We start from the raw sequence: 23,518 nt of genomic DNA, 5'->3' as shown, positions 1-23,518 counted from the left end.
TGGGACTACAGGTGTGTGCCACCACATCCAGCTAATTTTGTATTTTAGTAGAGATGGGGTTTCACCATGTTGGCCAGGCTGATCTCAATTTCTTGACCTCGTGATCCACTTGCCTCAGCCTCCCAAAGTACTGGGATTACAGACATGAGCCACCATGCCTGGCCAAGATATTTTATTTTATAATCAAAATAGGCAATACAAACAAGTTGACATAACAAAGATTTATACAAATAACTGGGTATAAACTGTATGAGGAAAATACCTGTGAGCATGGTGGCTAGGCTCCCAGCACAGGATGGAGACCAACTAGGTGGGTCTGCTTTGAAGAAGTAGGAGCCCAGAGGATGAAGGGATGGCTGGGTGGGGCTGCTCTGAATGGAAGGGATAAGTCACTCCATAAATAAAACACAAACTTGCAAAACACTTAAGAAACAGCCTCATTCAGGCCCAGGCGTGAGGTCCAGGATGCTGTCAATAGCCCAAAACTTAGCAAAATCCTGTAGTAACTGACTCTGGGCACACATGGCTCCTGCCTGGCCTGGCTTCTGATCTAGAGGAGGCATCGCTGGCCCAACAACCATATACTAATAAGTCTGAGATGCTCCCTAAACCAGGAGGCAAGAAAACCAGAGGGCAAAGGGCCTTAAACCCAAAAAAGGGTATTTGGTTAAAACAAAGTTTGGAAACCAACTAAAATTACATCAAGGCCTTGTGACATCTCTTTCCTCTCCTACCATTCACTAATGATTGTTTTCAGTATGCTGTGGAAAGAAAAGTATAAAAGGAATCATTTGGTGTTTATAAGTAAAATTAGGTTGTAGGATACAATAGGCTTTAAATGTGAACCAAGTGTTATTCTGTAAATAGACACCATGGGATTGAGGACACGGAAACTGTGACATATGCTTGGGCTGCTTGTAAGTTCTTGTACTTCCACTATAATTTTATCCTTGCTTTGAAAATTGATGGTCTAGAAAGGGAACAGTATGTGAGAATACTTAATATGGGCTCTAACATGAACAGAATCAGACATCATATACCATGACCTATCTTCTCTGGTGACCTCCCATGTCTAATGTGCTGTTTTTCTAATTTTTTTTTTTTTAGTTTCTTTTAAAGTCTTTTTTTGTTTTGTTTTTAAGAAGGGGGTACATAGGTGAGGTTGGTTTGTAACTGATAACTAGGATAATTATCTTAGTTAACTGAACTGGAAAGATAAATTCTAGATAGGGACTCCAGAATTGTCCAGCTATAGAAAGGAATCCTACATTTAGCAAACAATGTCAAAGACTTGAAAATACATAGAGAGTAAACTGGGGTCGTATCAATTTAGACTCGGAAGATTTGGCCTTTCTACTCATTCACAATGCAGTGACTGAGTGCATATTTCTTGCTGACTGGGCAAACAGAAAATGAGGGTCAATAACATGTATCATGAGGTACAGAACACATTGGCTGAGGTTAGGAAGCAGACTTGCTGGAGAGCATATTCATGATGGTCCTGAAAATACTTGTAAGGTTCAAGTAAGTCATAAATGTAACTATTATTTTTTAAAACCGAGAGCTCTGTTTTCTAAACAGAATAATCAACAATATTTGCTTTAAAGCAATCATTATAATGCCAGCCAAAACCCAGCTGAATATCTAGGACTAGAAAATAGGCTCTTATCACAACTCCGTCTGAGGAGTTATGTGACAGGTGTAATTATTGTTCCTTCAAGACAAATCTACCCTCAAAGGCAAGTAACTAATTTCAAAGAAAAGAGGATATGCATATTGCAATAGAGGGAGACCAAGAAAAATGCTAGAAAATGCTGGTATTTGCAGTAAATATTGTAACACAAAACTGCATATCAAGAGCTGCGAGGGAGTATATTTTCAGAGTGCAAATGAAACAGTACAAATAGCAATCATATGTACATAATACCTTTTATTCAAGAGTCTAAGTCTTTTATTTAATCTTTAAATTCCCTATATAGCCTGACTTGGGTAAGGCTGCATCTACATAATTTAGCTTCTGGCCTTCCCTGTAGTGTCAATATTTATGGAAATATTACCACTTCCGAAGTTCAGTGAGGCCAAAGTACAGTTGAGTTGACCACAACACAAAGTCATAGAGGATAAGTGTCTCTCTCTATTCTCTTAGCTCCTTCTGTATACATAATCAGCACATTAACTGCTAACATGTGTTTTGTTTGAGCTATTTGCTATTTCCTGAGTTACACACACACACACACACACACACACACACACACACACACACACACTTTTCTGAAACCAGAATGTAAGCCCAGCTTTGTCTGTTTGGTCTGAACAGAAACTTAGTGAAATGCTTAACTAAGACATCTTTAATTCAAGGCTTTACTCTTTTTTTCACATATCTTCATTCTTTATGGAGCTATTTTCTCTCTCAGTGTTCAGCCTGGGGAATTTATTGAGACAAGCCAGAACCAAGTGCAGCAAATGAAGGTATGAGTGGGTGAAAAAAAACAAGAGAACCCTGGCTGGAAACCAAAACAGTAAGAGAAACTTTGAACGGAGAAATGAGCAGACATTTCCCGTCAGGTTACAGGGCATCTTTGGTTCTTTTCAGATGTCTGACATTTGTGCTGTACTTCACTGGCACTAACTTATGTGCAAATATACCCCCATCCAAAAAATAAAACGCTGTTTTAGGGAAAGAATGTGCTATAGTAACTAATCAGGTAACTTTAAGTCACATTACTTACTATGTAAGATAAGACATATTTTTTTTTTCTCTGTATCAGTCCTACCCACATATTCTCTCCATCTTACTGGGAAGAAGAAGAGTCTCATATAAGCAAAGCTCTGGTAAAATAAGCAGTGCCTCCATATGTGATTTGAATTGAAAGCATTGGTTTGTTTTCATCATAATGATCTGATACTATTCCAGCTCTCAGTCATCATTTTTTTTTGTTGTAGAAAACATATAATTGATATGTGCCTGGGCTTATGCTAGACTGTGGAGATACAAAGTGAATAAGATCTAGTCTTATATAATTCTTGTTCTGTCATTCATACGGTCATTCATTCAAGAAATATTTATGGAATACCTAGTACATGCCAGGGACTATTCTAGGCACAGAGAATATAATACCACATAGAAGGGACAGAGATCCTTATCCCAAGCAGCTTGCATTCTTATTTACACAGTAAATAAATAAATTATATATATATATTTCATAGGGTGATAAATGCTATGAAAAAGACATAAAACAGAGAAAGGGAATAGAAAGGACTGCAGAAGGTTGCAATAAGAAATAGGGTGGGGGAAGAAAAGAAGGCCTTCCTGAGAAAGTGACATGACAGTGAAGACATGAAGGAGGGATGGGGGCTACCAGAAGGGTGTCTGAGGGAAAAAACTTCCAGGCAATGGGATAGCAGATGCAAATGTTCTTAGGTACAGGAAAGTCTTGAATGTTCTAGGAATAGCAAAGAAGCCAGTGTGGCTAAACTGGCGGCACGTGGAGAAGATAAGCAGCAGAAGACGAGGGTAGAGAAGCAGTGGGCAAATTGTACGGGGTCTAGTAGACTATTGTAATGGCTTTGGTATTAATCCAGGAGAGGCGGGATGCTGTGAAGCTTTGGAGGAGAAGGGTGACAAGATCTGATTTACAGTTTTAAAAGCTCACTCCAGCTGCTGTCCTGGGAAGATTCTGGGGCTGGACCAGTATTAAACGCAGGAAGACCAGTTAAGCGGTTCCAACAATGTAGATGAGATGATGGTGGCATAACCAGGTGGCAGCAGCATATTGTGGGCTGAGTTGTGTCCTCCCAAAAGATGTTGACATTATAACCCCAGGACTGGTGAACGTGGCCTTATTTGGAAATAGTCTTTGCAGATGAAGTTAAGATGAGGTTATTAGAGTAGGCCCCAATCCAATATGACTAGGTTCTTATAAAAAGTAGAAATTTGGACACAGAGAGAGACTTATATATAGAAAAGACAATGTGAAGATGTTTTCGGTCGGCTGTGCTGCTTCAGGTTCTTGACTTCACCACACAAAAGAATTTGAGAGCAAGTCCAAAGTAAGAGTAGGTGAAGAGGTTTATTGCAAAGCCAAAGTATACTCTGAGGCAGAGCAGGTTGCTCAGAGGGAGAGACAGCAGCTAGTGCCTTAAGAGGAATTCCTTTTATGGGAGCTGTATGGGCATATTCATAAAATACTGGTGAGGTCAAGTATGCAAAGGAGGACCTGCAGTTGGAGAATGTGCTCAATATCTACATGCTTGAACACATATCGCATGTATCATTAATATACAAAATCTCCACCTAGGGGTGTGATTTTAACTATTAAAATTAGGGAAAGGTTACTATGAGCTAAACCTGGAGACTAGACAGGAAGGCAGGAAGATGGGGCCTAGACTCCAGGGCCCTGCGTGCTGTTAAGGTTGTGGCTAGGAATGGTGCAATGCTGCAGGAGCTGGAGGAACACGGGAGGGAAAGGGTGCACACGACAAAGGGCTACGTGCTAACGCATTTGAAAAGTTAGCTAAAAATAGTAAATTCCTATAGAAACATGAAACTTCAAAAATTGTTGATGAAGAGCCTAGGTGTACATGCAGGACCCCAGAGAAGCCTCTGGCTCTCACAAGGCAGGAATTTGTAGCTAGTAGTTTCCTGGGCATTCGGTGCTGATTGGCTGGAGATTGGGAAAGTTATATCAGGAATAAGGGGCTCTCGTTTCCTTTTCTGTACTGGGTATTAGCAATGTGTAACAATCTGGCAGTTTGCTGGGATCCTCTAGGACTGCTTACCTTGCAAAAGAGTTAGGTGCTGAGGCACGAGGGTGCAAGAGGTGTGGAGCCTGTTGGGAAAGAGGTGTGGAGCCTGTTGGGAAAGGGGCCCACCGGGCTTCCCAAGGGGGCAAGTCAGTAGGGCGTCCTAATCCTACTTATCCTCCCTCAAAGACAAAAGGAGAATGCACTCTACAGGCAGGGACTGCTTGAGGCTACCAGAAGCTAGAAGAGAGTCCCGGAACAGATTTTCCCTCAAAGCCCTCAGAAAGAATCAATCTTGTGGACACTTTGGCAACTTCTAGCCTTCAGAACTGTGAGATAATATATTTCTGCTGTTGAGTCTACCCAGTTTGTGGTGTTTTGCTACAACAACCCTAGCAAACTAATATGCAGTAGACGTGGTGAAAAATGGTGGGAATTATAATTCTGCAGTTTGCCTCATTACTCACAAATTCCAAATTTGCAAATTCACCTGCTTGCTAAAATTGATTTGTAACCTCAAAATCAACACCCGTGATGCTTTCATGGATAGCTGCAGATATGCTCAGAGCAGTGAGAAATCTGAATTGTCTGACACACATGTTCCCAAGTAAGGCTGAACAAGGCCCTGTTCACACTGTAAACCAGTGCCCTTTCACAGTGTATTTAGTGCCATGCTTTTCGTATTTTTTTGTGCTCGTTGTAGGTGACTTTGCTGTTTTAAATAGTCCTCAAGTAGAGTGCTGAAGTGCTGTCTGCTGTTCCTGAGCACAAGAAAACTGTGATGGGCCTCGCATAGAATAAACATGGGTTAGACAAGCACCTTTTGGGCATGAGTCAGAGAACAGTTGGTCCTGAGTTCAATGTGAATGAATCAACTGTATATATTAAATAAGGTATATTTCTGTAGAAACTCAGACCAAACATAGTCACGTATTAATTAGTTGGCGAAATGTGATGCAGGCTTGCAGGACAACAGCCCTGTAATTCCCTTCTGGGACAATAATTCAGTATTTGCTAATTCAGGGTCTGTGGCAACTTCATAGGACATAACTGCCATGGAAAATGGGAATAGACTGTGTTTTGAAATCAGACCCAAGATATAACAGTATTTTTTAAAGAACTGGGTGTGCAGTCTGAGAAAATGAGGAGTTAAGATTAACTCCAAAGCTTTTAGCCTGATAAGCCAGAAAGATGGAGATGTCATTTATTGAGATGCAAAGGCAATGGAGGAAACAGGGTGTTTCGAGTTTTTGTTTTTGAAGGGGCTGAGGATTAGGAACCCTCTATCTTCTAAATATAAATTTGAGTTTAAGTTGGGTTATCTGCACAAAAATAACGTTTTATGGTTGGGTCCGACCAGCAACAACAAATGTATCATTAACATCCTGGGAGAAACATTCCTGCGGTCTGGTGTAGGGTGGTGGTGAGAGTCTGGAGGCAGAATTCTGTGCTCTCCTCCCACCACTGCCCCCTCTGAGCTGTGACACAGAACTGACCTTTTAGTTGATAGGAGTCTTGAGCCAGATTAGAAAGCTCAGAACAGAGGCTTAGCAATTGCTCCTCACATCTTAGTTGCTATTAGCAGGCTAACTTTCATATTTAACATGAAGTCACCTTAATTTAACCCCACTGTATAGCTTTGGAGGGGAAAGAAAAAGAAAAAACTGCAGAAGAGAACATTTGAAGGTGAAATTGCATTCCAGTTTCAGCACATCTGCAATGTGCTGAATGTCACAGAAATGAATTATTTAAAACTGATAGGAAGAGAGTGTTAAACTTTTATCCTCAGTCTCTGATTTTTTAAAAAATATCAATCTGCTTACCAGATTTCCTGCTCTTAAAAAACCTCTATATTTATAGTTCTTCATTGTATCATAAAAAGCAGAATGTAAATAAATAAGAGAGGGTGAGATAAGCCAATGATATTCTTCTACAGGAAATACAGCAGCCTGTGGCCATGCCATACTTAGAACAGAAAGATAGTAAAATTGGGGATGGAGAAGATTTTAAGTCAAGTTCAAATGCACTGCAGTAGGTACAGACCCTTAGTCACAGTGCTAGAAAGAGCCTGGCCGTGTACTGGAGGTCACATTCTAACTGAAACCCAGTAAACTCTCTGGTCACAACCCATTTGAGAAAGGACGTGAAGTTTCGGCAGTGACCTGGTATTTCTATACTTTCACTTAGAAGGAAGTGAAGTTTTCAGTGGTGACCTGGTATTTCTATACTTACTTAAGCCTATTTAGGACCTATCTCTCTAATAAATCATTCATTAATTTATTTCTTAAATCAAACCCTGCTGGGGGATCCAGACACAGAATACTGCATTTTTAAAAAAGAAGTAGCCTTTATTTTCCCAAAACCATGGAGCCACTAGATTGCTGCCTTTGCCTCTACAACTCTATGCTCCTTAACAAATTGCAGATTTAAGCAAACAGATATCTGGCAAATTAGCCTAGTTAAGGACCATGATGACACACATTTTTACCACTTGGACAAGTCTGAAGCACGTCGTAAGCATCATTGCAGCTTCCAGTGTGATTGTTTATAGCCATCTAACATCCCTGTGATTTTTATAAAACACCCCAATTAATTAAGATAACCTCACTAGGTCTGCGTTTTCCATGTAGTTTTACTCACTCATTCCATGAATATTGAGCAGCCACTAAGTGCCAGGCTCTGTAGCAGGGACAACAGACAGAATAGTTTCCCCTTCCCATACGCACAGTCCAGACATGGCAATAGCCAATTTCCAAAGTTCGGGGTGTTCCGGGCTCAGAATGGGGAGTATCATAAGAGGCCTCGGGGGGTGGGGGGTAATGCCTTTATCTTCCCATTTTAAGGGAAAGAATGAGCTGAACCTCCTATGCAAAGTAGAATGATGATTCTCGTTCTCCAGATAAGAAATAAAATAAGTAGCCTCCAGGCATTCCTTTCCGCCAGAGGAGCAACTGTTTTTTAAATAGCCTTTGGTGTCCAGTCTATTATTAAACAATATGAGTCATTTTTTAATATTACTGCATGTGAGTTAACACAATCTTCCCAAATTAAAGTTTTAGATGGGCCCTCAAAATTTTTAGGGTGTGGTTTTCCTGCAGGTTTATATTGAAAGTATATTCACTCTTCCCCCTTTCATTTGTTTTAAAGGAGAAAGGGAGAGGCCAGAGATCAAATGTTCGGTTCCTCTGTAGCGGATCTATCCGGAAGATAAGCAGCCCAGACTTGAGTTTCTAGATGGATACAACCAGGTACATGTCCAAGGCACAGAGGCGGGTATTTATAACCCATGGTAACATTAAACACAGTGCCTTCTTCTCCTGTTGAGCAGGGCAACCGTCATCTGTAGCTCCAGGAATCCATACACTATTGTTAGTGCAGATTTCCGCAGGAGCATCCATCCAGGTGAGAGGTTGAATAAGTGGAGGAAAAGGCACATAAGTCCAATAAGAATAATTTTGTGTAGCAGTTAAATCAATGTGAGAGGAAACTGGTGAGGCAGAAAGTATAAGGAGGAGAATCATTAAATAAAACCTAGTGTAAGCGAGATTGAGTGCCGAAGGAGGAAGAGAACAGAGGGATGTTATTTTAGGCTAATAGAAATGGTGAGATTTTAGGTTTGTAAGAAGAAAAAGAAGTGGGATTAGTTAGATGGGTCTCCATTGCCATTAGAGAGGAATGAATCACACCCATTGTGATTTGGGGTGCGTGCTTCTGAGGAGTTGGCACAGATCTCACCACATCTGAGGGCAGTCTCTGACACCGACATCTTTTCCCTGTAGTTTTCGTTGTCAGTATTTACCCAAAGCTTGAGTCTCCTGGTGGGCACCCAGACAGGGGATTGATGATCTCCTGGTGAAACACAAGCATATCCTCTTCCCCACGTTATAATTGTGCCAGGTTCCCAGGTATCGGTTTGGGAGTTTTTCCATAACACTGGCTTGCCTTCGTTTGGGGAGAATTTTTTGCCTGTATAATGGCATTTGGTTGCAGTTAAATCATTCTCTTTAGGAACATTAAAAAAATTTAAAGTAAACAATGCCAAATGTAATTGGGAGTAAGGGGTAGTTAAATCACGTTTTCATTGTTCAGACTATTTGGACAATTGAGTTTTAACATGCAATTGACCTGTTCCACCACAGCCTGTCCCTGAGGACTGTAAGGGATTCCAGTAATATGGGAAATTCCCCACTGTTGCATAAATAAATCAAAAGTCTTACTAACATATCCACGGGCATTGTCTGTCTTTATTTGATATGGAAGCCCCATAACTGCAAAGCAAGAATACAGATGTTTTTTAACATGGGCCGTGCCTTCCCCTGTTTGGCAAGTAGCCCAGATAAAACCTGAGAAGGTATCTGCAGAAACATGTACATATGACAGTCTGCCAAAGGAGCTAACATGAGTCACATCCATTTGCCATAAAGCATTAGGAGCTAGGCCTCTGGGATTAACGCTTTGTACTTCCTGATTTGGAAGTACAAAGACCTGACACTGAGGGCAGCTGTGAACAATAAGCTTAGCCTGTTTCCAGGTAAGGGCAAATTTACCTTTTAATCCAGCAGCATTGACATGAGTGGGATTATGGAACTCCTGAGCTTCTTGGGTTGTAAAAGAGACCAAACAGTCGACTTTATGGTTACCAGCAGACATGGGTCCTGGTAAAGTGGTACGAGATCTAATATGTGTAATACAGAAAGGGTGTCTACATTGGCGAACCGCCTGTTGTCACCTTGAAAATAATGAAGCCAATTCAGAATTATCAATATGTTTGCTAGTAGCAGTTTCTATATTTTTAGTGGCATGTACAACATAAGCAGAATCAGAGACAATATTTAAAGGTTTGAGGAAATCCTGTAAGGCAGTAATCACAGCAATTAACTCTGCCTTTTGAGCAGAAGTATAAGAGGTAGAAATAAGCTTGTCTGTAGGACCCACATAACCAGCATTGCCATTACTGGAGTCATCAGTGAACACTGTAACGGCCTCAGGAATGGGCTGATCTTTGGTCAATTGAGGGACCACCCAAGAAGTCATTTTTATAAAATTAAACAATTTGTTCTTTGGATAATGATTGTCAATAATGCCAATGAAATCAGCCAAGCGAATTTGTCACACTACGGAATGTTGACAGGCAGTTTGAACTTTGAGCCGATTTAAAGAAACTACAAATAAATTCGGATCAAATCCAGAAATTTGAAGTATTCTACACTGAGCCTGTCCAATTAATATGGCTATTTGGTCCAGATAAACAGACAAAGTTTTTGACACGGAATGACGAAAAAAACAACTCCACTAAATCATTAGTCCAGTAGGGGAGTGTAATGAAGCGAAAACCAGAAGCTGAAAAGTCTGAAATGGCTGTACTCTAGGTAACTGGGCGGTCTGGTTTCTTTCCTCTATGAATTCCAGTTCTAATAAAGCCTCAGGGGTCAAAGTCCTGGGACTGCGGAGATCAGAATCTCCCCCACAGAGTAGAAAATAAGTTAGACAGTGCATAGGTCGGAATACCTAAAGTAGGTCTTAAATAATTAGTGTTACCCCAAAGTTTTTGGAAGTCATTTAAAGTTTTCAAAGAATCTCTCCTAATTTGAACTTTTTGAGGTTGAATACGTTGTTCATCGACCACCATTTCTAAATATTGAACAGGAGTGGCCTGTTGAATTTTATCCCGAGCGATGTGTAATCTAGCCTCTGTAAAACGGTGGCTCAAAGTTTGATAACAGTCAATTAATTCTTTATCAGTGGGGGCAACAATTAAAGTATCATCAATATAATGAAGAATATAGGCCTGGGGAAATTGGGCTCGAACTGGTGAAAGTACTTGCCCAACATAAAGCTGGCAGATTGTTGGGCTATTCAGCTTTCCCCGAGGAAGTCCTTTCCATTGATAACGAGCTGCAGGCTCCTGATTATTGATAGACGGGACAGTAAAAGCAAATTTTTCGCAATCCGATTTATGTAAAGCAATATAAAAAACAATCTTTAAGATCAATAACTATGAGAGGCCAATTTTTAGGTATTAAAGCATGGGCAGACATGCCAGGTTGAATGGCCCCCATAGGTTTAATTACAGCATTAATGGCTCTTAAATTGGTTACCATCCACCACTTGCCTTTCTTTTTTACTAGAAACACAGGAGAATTCCAGGGGGAAAGAGAAGGTTCCACATTTCTAAGTTGTAACTGTTCAGAAGCCAAGTGAGTTAAAGCCTCCAGTTTTTCTTTAGAGAGCAGTCACTGCTGAATCCAAACGGCTGTGTCAGATTTCCATTGTAAATGGATAGGATCAGGAGGCGTGGCAGTGGCTGTCACTAAAAAGGATAACCTAAACCTGCCCTGTTTTATTTTATAGTAACTGGGAGGGGTTTAGTAATCCCTTCATGCTTTGGACTGAGACTGAGCCCAGGAACAAACCCCATGTTTTCTATCATATGCTGACTGGGAGAACTATAAGAGTTATGTGGAATATTAATTCCAACCCCCCATTGTGCCAGTAAATCTCTATCCCAAAGATGAATGGGAATTGGCATGATATAGGACTGAATTGTACCCTTTTGACCATCAGGGCCAGTGCAAGGCAAGATAAATGTGCTCTCACAAACTTCCTCGGCTTTTCCAACACCTACTAGTCCCATGTTAGCGGGATGTTTAAGCCAGGAGGAAGGCCATAAACTAGAGGAAATAACAGAAACATCAGCACCAGTATCTACTAGGCCCTCAAACTTTCTTCCTTGAATGTGTATGGTACAGGTGGGCCATTGTTTAGAAATTGCATTAATCCAATAAGTGGCCTTTTCACCGTGGGAGCCCATCCCAGGGCCACGTGTCTTATCTCCTTTGTTTAAAAGGACATTAGGTAGTAAAAGCAATTGAGCAATTGACTCACCTGCCAGAATGGAAACAGGAACCTTGGCAGACACGATTAATCTCATCAATGGAATCAGAATTAATGAGATCAGTATGAATGATGATACCTTTAGCAGAGGTGGATGCCCTACCTAACACCAGACCCACCGAACCTTGAGGTAAAGGGCCAGTGACCCCCGTGAGGACAATTAAAGGCAAAGAGTTAGGTAGTAAATTCAGAGGAATAGTACTACAGAGATCAATCACCCTGCCCCCTACAGTGGAGGTGGACAAGCATTGTACTGAGACAGAAGGAAAGGCTGGGACCCATTTGGGTTGGCTGTAGGTGTGTTTGTGCTGGGGGTTGCGTTGGGACTGCCTGAAGTGGAAACACAACGTTGGTCTAAATCTGAAGTGTCCCATTTGATGTCGGGGCCTGGGACTGGCCCCGCTCCCCATTTCCCTGGTGTGTGGCAGGGGGTTTCCATCTATATCATACTTAGAGCAGCAATTACTTGCCCAAAGTTTACTTTTGCAACAACGTGGACAAACAGTAGCAGCAGCATTTGGCCATGTTTGTTGAGCCGGCTTGGCTGCTTTTAAGTTTTTAACAGTGCAATTTTTTCGATTATGACCAAGTTGACCGCAATTACAGTAGGCTCCAAGAAAAGAATTAGTGGGACTAGTTTGGTTGGTGTCCTTCATGGCTCGTGCCCACAGAATAGCTTTGTGGGTGTCTGATCCAATGCCTTCACAAGCTTTAATATATGAAGGCAACACCTCGTGATCAGGTAAATTTTGTCGTTGGACAGAACACATGGCCATTTTATACTCATGGTTCACATTTTCAAAAGCTAACATACGAAGGAGAATACCTTGAGCATGCTCATCAGAGACAGATTTTTCAACAGCATCTTGTAATTTAGCTAAAAAATCAGGGTATAATTCAGAGTGACCTTGTTTAACCATGGTAAAAGAAACAGGAGCTTGGCCTGGAGTGCGTAATTTATCCCAGGCTCTCATACACACCTTTGTTACTTGTTCTGTGGTAAGAGAATCAAAGTTTAATTGGGCATAAGTATCAGAGAAACTATCAGAGCCTGTGAGCTGAGCCTGAGTAACTAGAATGCCATTAGTCCAATTTAGTTGAGCCTGCAAATGAGCCTCTTCTGACCACCAAGTACGAAACTGTAAATGCTGAGATGGGGTCAGAACAGTTTTTGCCAAAAGGTCCCAGTCTAAAGGAAGTAAAGTGACCTCCGTACCAAAAGTTTGTAATACCATTTTAACATAAGGAGAAGTAAGACCATACTGAGTACAAGCATCCTTAAATTCTTTTAAAAAGGTGAGATTAACAGATACATAACGATGCATTTGTTCCCCTTGGAAGTTAGGTGGGTCTAGCACATCTGGATACGTCCACTCGTCTAATCCACCTGTTTGTTTTGGCATAATAAGCGTTGCATCGAAGTTTCAAGAGTAGGCATCTGAGACGGAGTCAGCATAGAAGTGACAGGAAAAGCACGCATAGATAAGGGAAACTGAGGGTGAGGGGGTCGGACCGGAATGAGAGTGTGAGAAAGGGGTATTGGGGGAGCAGAAGGAACACAAGTATACTGGTGATTACTGGCGTTCATGTGTGAAGAAGGATACAAAGAAGCAGGCTGAGTGGATGGCAAAATGACTGGCTGAGGAACTGAAATGACAGGAGGGTGAGGGGCTGTTTGGTCCTGGAGCCATTAGGTGATGCCCAGAGGCAAATGCTGCAAAGGTTTGAAGATGGAAGAATTAGCATATATATGGTCCCAGGTTGTGTGAGTCGGGCCGGGAGCTTCAAGTACCAGTTCTTTGTGAAAAGAAGTAAGATAAGTAGGGGGTAACGTTAAGCCAAAGTCACCGGAGTTAGACACTGAATTTTTAGCATCATTAGGTGGGGGAGGAGTAGCTGAAGGGAGAGGCTGATCAGATAATGAAGGCTGTGTGGGAGAAGAAGGTTGAGGAGGTATTAGGACGGCAAATACCAAGGCCCAATCATCCCAAACAGTGACGAGAACAAAATTCCCTGTTGAGACCAGTTTCCAGAATGCTGTACCAACATGATCCAGTACTTTTACATATAAGGTTCCTTTTTCAGGAAACCCAGGGCAGTACTTTTCCACCGCCCTGAATAGAGTGACCATATTTTCCATGGTTACTTGGACCCTTCCCTGTTTTAACAGGTCTACATTTAAGGTTCCTTTTTCAGGAAACCAAGGAAAGAATTTTACCACTGCCCTGAATAGAGTGACCATATTTTCCATGGGTACTCGAACCATTCCCTGTTTCAACCAGAGTCTCATATATAAGAGATAAGTATAATTTTTAGAGTCCGTGTGACCCACAGTTAACCCGGACCATACACAGACTACTCACCAGTCATCAGGGAGTCAAACACACATTTCTGTGGACCGAACCGATGATGTTTCTCCGCACCTACCAAAGGGAATCAGGTTCCCACATGCACTTAGAAAAAAAGAAAAACCACATGGGCACCAGATGTTGGGGGAACCCCACCTCTGATAGTCAACATGGGTTCTTTTCTATTTCCCTAATTGTCAGCTAGTCTGAGAAATAAAGGGAAAGAGTACAAAAGAGAAATTTTAAAGCTGGGTGTCCGGGGTAGACATCACATGTCAGCAGGTTCTGTGATGTTCCCTGAGCCATAAAACCAGCAAGATTTTATTAGTGATTTTCAAAAGGGAAGAGAGTGTACGAATAGGGTGTGGGTCACAGAGATCACATGCTTCACAGGGTAATAAAATATCACAAAGCAAATGGAGGCCGGGCGAGATCACAGGACCACAGGACGGGGTGAAATTAAAATTGCTAATGAAGTTTCAGGCATGCATTGTCATTGATAACATCTTATCAGGAGACAGGGTTTGAGAGCAGACAACCCGTCTGACCAAAATTTATTAGGTGGGAATTTTCTCGTCCTAATAACCCTGGGAGTGCTACGGGAGACCGGGGCTTATTTCATCCCTTTGTCTACGACTGTAAAAGACAGCCGTCCCTAAAGTGGCCATTTTAGAGGCCTCCCCTCAGGAACGCATTCTCTTTCTCAGGGATGTTCTTTGTTGAGAAAAAGAATTCAGCAATATTTCTCCTATTTGTTTTTGAAAGAAGAGAAATATGGCTCTGTTCCACCCAGTTCACTGGCAGTCAGAGTTTAAAGTTATCTCCCTTGTTCCCTGAACATTGCTGTTATCCTATTCTTTTTTCAAGGTGCCCAGGTTTCATATTGTTCAAACACACATGCTCTACAAACAATTTGTGCAGTTAACATGATCATCACAGGGTCCTGAGGTGACATACATCCTCCTTGGCTTACGAAGATGACAGGATTAAGAGATTAAAGATAGGCATAGGAAATCACAAGGGTATTGACTGGGGAGGTGATAAGTGTCCATGAAGTCTTTGCAATCTATGTTCAGAGACTGCAGTAAAGACAGGCGTAGAAATTACAAAAGTATTAATTTGGAGAACTAATAAATGTCCATGAAATCTTCACAATTTATGTTCTTCTGCCATGGCTTCAGCCAGTCCCCCCGTTCGGGGTCCCCGACTTCCCACAACAAAACTGCAGATTTAAACAAATAGATACCTGGCAAATTAGCCTAGTTAAGGACCATGATGACACATTTTTACATGGACAAGTCTGAAGCACATCATAAGCATCATTGCAGCTTCCAGTATGATTGTTTATAGCCATCTAACATCCCTGTGATTTTTATAAAACACTCCAATTAATTAAGATAACCTCACTAGGTCTGTTTTCTATGTAGTTTTACTCACTCATTCCATGAATATTGAGGAGCCACTAAGTGCCAGGCACTAGAGTAGGCACAGGGATGTAAAAGTGGGGAAGATAAAGAGACTCTTTATCTTCGAGGAAGTTAGAATCCAGCAGGAAAAAAGATAACCAAATAAGCAGTTTAAGACATTGTAAGATATACTAGGTAGTATTGTCTCTAGAAATCACTACATAAGCGACTAAACTACTCTGGGATTAAGAAAAGCTTCTCAGAAGAAATGAGAATCTAGCTAAAATCTGAATGATGAGAATAAATTAGCTTTATCTAGGTGAAAGTTGGAGGAATATGGTTTGTTATGAAAGGCAGAGCCCAGGGGAAGAGAGATGCAGAGGTATGAGAAGTTCAAGGGACTGAAAGAAGCTCAGAAACTAGAAAGAATTGAGCAAATATATTAATATAAGGTCAGCATCTGGTTTCCAAAATATTAGATGGAATATAAGCACCTGAAGTCTTCCTCAGAGAGCATAATTTTACATATCAAACTGCCTATCCAGCTCCTATCAAAGGCATAAAGTACAAAAGCGACATTTAAGAGAAGAAAGTCTAGGTAGTATGTAATCCATTCATATCCTTGAGTGGTTACCATTCAGTTCTTGGATCATTTGAGACCATAAGAACTCTATGTGCTTGGATTATATTTGCCCAGCCACTCACAGAGGCCTTCACTGAAGGTGCTCAAATATTCTGTCTTCTTTAAGACATAAAAAAACAAGTCTCACAGCCTTTTTAGTACTAGTTATAAAAGCTATTGTTAACATAAACCCAAAGTGCCCCAAATAAAAGCATTTCCATCCAAATTCAACAAAACTTTTTTGAAGTTTCTTATTGCCCTGTAAGATTGATATGTTTTTTTTCTCCTTTCCTTTAATGAAATCTATATAATATATCATGTTTAATAAATAAAACATATAAAAAATATTTTTTGGCCTTGGTTATTACCTTGGTTTACAGCAATCTCATAACCAAATTGTATTTCAAGCACAATAACTGTTTTGACCCTTTTGGATTTTCATAAGCTTTGAAATTCTCTATAAGACACCTTTTATGCAGCCCCTCAGATCTTCCCAGACTCACCTGTCTGAAGGGCTCTTGGCCACTGTTCATTCCTTCTGCTAACCACTTCTGCAAGGGCTCTTCTGGACTATCACCTATGTTATGACACAGGCACAGCCCAAAGCAGCTCATCTCAGGCCAATGCCACAGACCCCTTGCCTCCCACAGTGAAGTTTCCCTCCTGCTACTGAGCCATGAGTCACCCATACATGTGTAACTGGGAAGTGTGGAAGAGTTAAAGTCCCAGAAGTGAACATCGGACCAATAGAAGAGAAGAGCTAATGGGTCAGTTCTTCCTTCCTTCTACCAGATAGTCTGTCCTGAGATGCATTATTCATAAGGCACCTCTGAAGGCGTTCCTGTGAGATCAATGGTCAGTTATACTTGCTACCAAGTAGACATCAGTTTTCAAATCCCAACCCCCTCCATGTTTGTTCTCTCTCTTCCCTGATGCTCCCTTTCTCCTCACTCTTGCTTCCAGGCACCATATGTCCCAATAACCTATTAGCACATAAAGCTTTTTCTTCTCTGTTTCAAGGGAATGACAGCTACAACCATCATCCTGATTCTTGGGAGTTACTCTCTACTCATATTTTACTAACCACAGTGTATGCATTTTTTTGTGTTGAGTTTCTCACATTCTTTTTGAAAATTTATAGATTCTAAATAAATTCTAAATAGGCTCACAGTCAGCTTAATTTTGTATTAATTTTACAGAACTGGGGAATTTGGCCAAAGAGGATAATTTAACTCCTTAAATAAAATTCCACTGGAAAATTCAAAGCACAGTCTAATGTGTTTTCAAAAAAGAGATAGCTTCCATTTCCTCAAAATAATCTGTTAGCTTGCTGCTTGCTACTCTCCCTAAATCTCCATGCTTGCTGATATGGTTTGGTTGTGTCTCCACCCAAATCTCACCTTGCATTGTAATAATTCCCAGGTGTCATGGGAGGAACCTGGTGGGAGGTAACTGAATCATGGGGCAGGTTTTTTCCCATGCTGTTCTTGTGATAGTAAGTCTCATAAGATCTGACGGTTTTATAAAGGGCAGTTCCCCTGAACGTGCTCTCTTTCCTGCTGCCATGTAAGATGTGTTTTTGCTCTTCCTTCTCCTTCTGCCATGACTTTGAGGCTTCCCTGGCCATGTGGAACTGTGAGTCAATTAAATCTCTTTCCTTTATAAATTACCCAGTCTTGGCTGTCTTTATTATCAGCTTGAAAACAGATTAATACACTTGCCTTCTCCTTAACAGACCAGAATTTGTGTGTAATAAAATGTTTTTTTTAAAAAAAGGGAACTTTAATTCTTTCTGTATAGTAAGATAGTTTTAGGATTCTGGAGAAATCACAGTCAGCAAGCTTTTTATTTCTTTCTGAATAATCAAAGTGCATTTTGTTGGGAAGAGTATCTGAAACTTTAGCTGCAGTTCAGCTTTAATTAATTTTCTTTTGCTAGATACGTTTTCTGTATTTTTTAATACACTTAAGATCAGCACTTGGAGACCAGTAATTTAAAGAATGTGTTTCTTCTCGCTTATTTCTTTCAGAATACCTTATTTCTTGTTGTAGAAGGCCATCACTGAATATCAGCAAGCTTCCTCACCCACAGCCACCATCCAATTATACTGTACATGTAAAGCAAGTTTTAGTAGCTGCACTGGAATGGTTTTCCCCAAAGGGCTTTTTTCTTTTATTATACAATTCTGTTCTTATTACTTAAACATTTCTTAAGATTTCTGATGTTTTTTTTTTTACTTTTGAAATTAATAATATTTCTTAAAATATCCATTTTGTGCTAGTTATTTGTCAAACAGGAAATACAGATAAATAAGATAGTCTTTCCCTACAAATAGTTTATCATCTAGTAGGAACCTAAGACAAGTATACACTTAAGAAAAACAAAAAGTTAAATATAATTGGTGCCATAGCGGCAATACACATACAATCTTAAATCTATTGTTGAGGGGAAGAATAGAACCATTAATTCCTGGCTATGTCAGTTTGAAGTAATTTCTATATTTTTTGCTGGGAAATCAGGATGTAATTCTGTTTAGTACTTTAGATCATCCATTCAAAATATATATGGGATTAATATAGTATATGTACATGTGTATATATATAATATAAATATATAAATATAAAATACAATATTTTGTGTGTATATATGTACATACACACAATGTACATTACGTAACATATATTGTGTGTATGTGTATGTATATTATATATAAAACATATATGATACATATAATGTATATTTTATTGTATATAATAAAATATTATAAAATGGAAGGACATTCTGCCACGCTACAATATGGATGAAACTTGAGGACCGTATGTTAAGTAAAATAAGCCAGTCACTAAAAGACAAATACTGCATGATTCCACTTATATGAGCTCCTTAAAGTAGTTAAAATCACAGAGACAGAAAGCAGGTTGGTGTTTGCTGAGGGGTGCAGGGAGAGAGTGATGTGGAGTTACTGTTTAAATATAAGTTTTGCAAGATGATAAGAATTCTGGAGATGGATGGTGGTGATGGTTGAATGTATTTAATACTACTGAAGTATATATAGAAAAAATGGTTAAGACAGTAAATTTTACGTTATATTTTACCACAATAAAGAAATGAGAAAAAATAAGAGTGTATATATTGTATTATATTGTATTCTATAATGGGAAAAATGATTAATGAAAATATAATGAAATAATAGCAGAGTCTGCTAGGTCTTCTGTGATCTTCAGAAAGTGCTAGGGTAGTGTGGGTGCAGAGATGAGGGTGTGGCTAGTATTGTCCGCTGTGAATAAAGGTGGAAGGGGGTAGGAAAAGGGGTAGAGATACCTTTTAAAGCTTTGTAAAAGAGCCTTGAAAAGTAAATAGACTTTTTAAAGATAACAGAGAAAGTATTTCAGGCAGAGAAACAGAGGTAGTAAAAGAATGGAGTTTAGGTAAACAGAAAATTTCTGTTTAGATGAAACATAGAGCAAATGGAAGAGAGTGGTAGGGGATGATGTCAGTGAAATAGATACTTGGAGGTTTCACTGTCCACTATGTTATCGAGTTTGGATTTCATTATAAATCAATGGTCTTAGCCAGAAATGAGCTTCAGAATCACTTGTGAAGCCTTGAAAAATTCATATGCCCATGTATCTCATGGGAGATATGGTTTAGTAGATCCAGAGTGGAGCCTGGGCTTGTATATGTTGTCAAAGCTCTACAGGTGATTAACATGTGCTCTCAGAATCACTACTGTACATAATAAGATATTACTGGAAGTTTTATTTTTAATGCCTGAGATGTACTAAGGTTCACTTATGTAGTTCTGATGACAATCAGATGGATGACCTGGAGAGGGTGGAACTTGAGATAAGGACATAAGATAAAAGACTCCTAAATGAATGGTTTGGATTAAGATACTGGCAATAGGAAGAAAAAAGAGCAATAGATTGGAGAGGCATTTAGAAAGTCAAAATGACTGAACTTGGTGGTCAATGAGATTCTATTCGTAAAAGAGGAAGAAATAAAAGACAGTGCTCATATTTCTACATCAGATAACTGGGTGATGGTGGATCTATTAACTGAGATAGTAAATGCTGGCATAGGTACTAAATGCTATGTCTGACAGATTGGCTGTCAAAGAGTTAGGTGCTCAATGAGTGCTTGTTGAATGAATTTAAAAACCCTAATAAATCAAGTGATCACATAATTTTGGATGAAAAAAAGGGTTTGTTTCTAGAAGGGGTTTTTGTTGGTTTTTGACAAATCTATATGCCTTGGGGCAGATGGAGTAGCAGACTGAGGAAAGAGACATGCAAAGCAGAGAAAAAAAGGATAGAAGAAAAGAAGCACAAATGTTGGAAAGTTTAAGCTGGGCTCCAGAAACAATGAATGGTTTTGTTTGCTTCTAGAATAGTAAGAGATGAAGCCATGAAGATATAGCGGCACCAATATGTATGTCTGAAAGTCAGGCTGAGGAAGTTTTAATTAATTCAGCAGGCATTGATGAGGCAGGACTTTTGGGCAGAGGCTTCCTGTTTTTAAGATCTTGCTCTTTTGAAAAACTTAAAAGAGCACTTCTGACCTGGGACTCCTGGATCTCAACATTTTCAGACAGAAAGTAGTCAAGGTTAAAATTACCATATTATATAGCAATAGGTGTTTCAGGCTATATGTGACAGTTAACTAGATATCATAACACTCTTAATTGAACCAACCTTTTTGTCACTAACTTGAATGCTACTTTTATCATAAACTATATCCTCATATAGATTTGTGCTTCTCTCTGGATTTTCTATTTCATATCATTTTGTACAAAATCTGCTGTATTTAATTGAGATTGCCTTGAGTTTATAAATTAATTTGAGAAAACTGGCATTTTACAATATTCAGTTTACTAAAAGAATAGTTATTTAACTTTTCTTCTGTATTCCTCAGTGGAAGATAATTATTTTTTCATATATATCTTAAACTTGTCTTTTTAATTTATAACCCTGTATTTCTCTCTTGAATTGCTATCGCCAATAGTATTATTTCTTGCATTGTAACTGTGTGTGTGTGTGTGTGTGTGTGTGTGTAAATAAGAAGTCTTCCTAGATGAACAATTAAAATAGGAAAAAAAGCAAATGGAAATATTTTTAATAGCATCTGACCCTCATTGAACTGATATATATATGTAAAAAACATTTTGGATAATATTATCATAGAAAACAAACAAAAAAAGAATGCTTCTGTTTTGCCTACGTATTGTCAAAGTTTTCCTTACATAAGATAATCTGTGATTATATTTACAGTTACAGTGTGGTATTTCTTCAGTCAGTCCTAGTCATCACCAGTGGGCGTTCCATTTTGGGAGCTCCATTTCCCTCCTAATGTCATACAAAGCCCTACCTAGATTCTTGCTCTTTCCACAGAAAAACTGCCCTCTTTAGCCCTGTGCTTGAGCTCATAACCCTTCTCCTTGGCTTTTCAGTGTCTCCTCTCAAGGTGCTGGTGGGACAGAATGCAGGATACTGTAGCCATAGGAATAAACCCTCACTGTAAACATTCATCAGGGTCAGAAGTATTTTCAGATAGTTTGATGCAGCTGTGAGTCAGAAATGGTTTTGGTTTTATCTTATCCTTTATCTCAGTCCTTCAAAATTTTTCAATTTGAATAACCTGTTTAACAAATCTTTTAAATGAGGGGTCCATAAACATCTTTCATAAATGGCCAGATCGGAAATATTTTAGGCATTACCAGCAATATGGTTTCTGTTGCAACTACTTAACTCTGCTGTGGTGGTGTTAAGGCAGTCAAAGACAACAATGACGGGGGTGTATTCCAATAAAAGTTGATTTACTAAACAAGCAGTGGGCCAGATTTGGCCCATGAGCCATAGTTTCTCGATCCCTATTTTAGATCAGTAAACTTCCAAACTATTCATTATTTATATTTTAAAAAATCAAAAGCAATGCACTAGTTTCCATGGAAGCAATGATGACAAAATGCAAAGTACTGGAAATGAACAAACTGCAGAAAAATCATCAGAATGACTTATTATCAATCCCTAAATAATGCTTCTGTGCATAAACAGCATTTGTTTTTAAATGAAGCACAAGTGGGATTGTAGTATAATGTAAACACATATATTACATTGCGGTATGGTGACTGCTTTGGGGAGAAAGAAGGAGTTGACTAGAGAACCATTATTATCAGCAATAAGATAGAGTATTTGCTCTAACTTACCAATCTTGTACTGCATTGAAGGATTCTTCATTTGTAATGTCATACATTAAAATGAAGCCCATGGCTCCACGATAATAGGCTGTGGTGATAGTCCTGTATCTTTCCTGGCCTGCTGTGTCCTAAAGAATAAAAAAAAAAAGATAATCTCTCAGAAATAAGGCAATACATTTTTGGGAAATGATTAATAATTCCGAAAAGAGTCACAATAGAGTCTAAAGTGTACTCATTGTGTATAGCTTTTTTAGTCTTGTTTCCCCTAATGATTTTTCAAATGATTTTTTTACTGATACATAATAGATGTAGATATTTTCAGGGTACATGTAATAATTTAATATATTTACATAATTTTTAAAGATCAAATCAGTATAATTAAGATACACAACACTTTAAATATTTGTCTTTTCTTTATGCAGAAACATTCAAATTATTCACTCCTAGCTACTTTAAAACATACAATCAATTATTGTAAATTATAGTCATACTACTGATTTATCAAACACTACATCTTATTTCTTCTACCAAACTCTATATTTGTACTTCAAATGATCAAATCTAAAAAGTATTGGTGTTCAAAAGAGTTGAGCAGGAGCAAGGCATAGAAAACTTATTTAAAGAAATAATAAGAGAAAACTTTCCAAAGCTTGAGAAAGAGATAAATAACCAGATGTAGTAAGGTCAGGGAATACCAAACAGATTTGACCCAAATAAGACTACCCCAAGGCATATAATAGCCAGACTCTCAAAGGTGAAGGACAAATGGAGAATCCTAAAAGCAGCAAGTACAAAGAAGCAAATAACATATAAAGGAGCTCCAATTTGTCTGACCACAGGTTTCTCAGTGAAAACCATAAAGGCCAGGAGAGAGTGGGACTGCATTTTCAAAGTGCTGAAAAAAACCTGCCATCCAAGAATACTATATCCAGCAAAAATATCCTTTATCTATGAAGGAGATAAAGTCTTTCTCAGGCAAACAAAAACTGAGAAAAGTCACCACCACCACACTCATTTACAAATGTTAAAGGGAATTCTTCAATTTGAAAACACATTCCATTAATATGCAAAAAGAAGACACTTGAAGGTATTAAACCCACTGGTAAAATTAAGGGCATAGACAAACCAACAATACTCTATAATTGTGGTAGCAATCCCCTCATAACTCTAGTATGAAGCCCAAAAGACAAATCTATCAAAACAACAATAGTTACAACAATCTGTTAAGAGATAGGCAATATAAATATATGTAAATTGTAATAATAAAAAGCCAGAATGTGGGAAGATGGAGTTAAAGTGCAGAGGGTTT

At 39.1% G+C, this 23,518-nt stretch overlaps 1 protein-coding gene across 2 annotated transcripts in view; it reads right to left on the bottom strand.

Annotated features, from left to right (window-relative positions):
- The window catches only part of RAB3C (RAB3C, member RAS oncogene family), a 293,830-nt gene that overhangs the window by 118,083 nt on the left and 152,229 nt on the right, over positions 1-23,518 (bottom strand). For both annotated transcript variants that reach the window (XM_017874235.1, XM_017874234.1), the window contains exon 3: positions 22,219-22,337. In XM_017874235.1, coding sequence (XP_017729724.1) covers positions 22,219-22,337 — 119 coding nt within the window. The remainder of the gene's footprint in view (positions 1-22,218; positions 22,338-23,518) is intronic.

This window comes from Rhinopithecus bieti, unplaced genomic scaffold, assembly GCF_001698545.2.
Source record: "Rhinopithecus bieti isolate Rb0 unplaced genomic scaffold, ASM169854v2 scaffold_6513, whole genome shotgun sequence".
Lineage (NCBI taxonomy): Eukaryota > Metazoa > Chordata > Mammalia > Primates > Cercopithecidae > Rhinopithecus > Rhinopithecus bieti.
The sequence above is the reverse complement of the archived record's forward strand: the minus strand, read 5'-3'. Positions and strand labels throughout refer to the sequence as shown.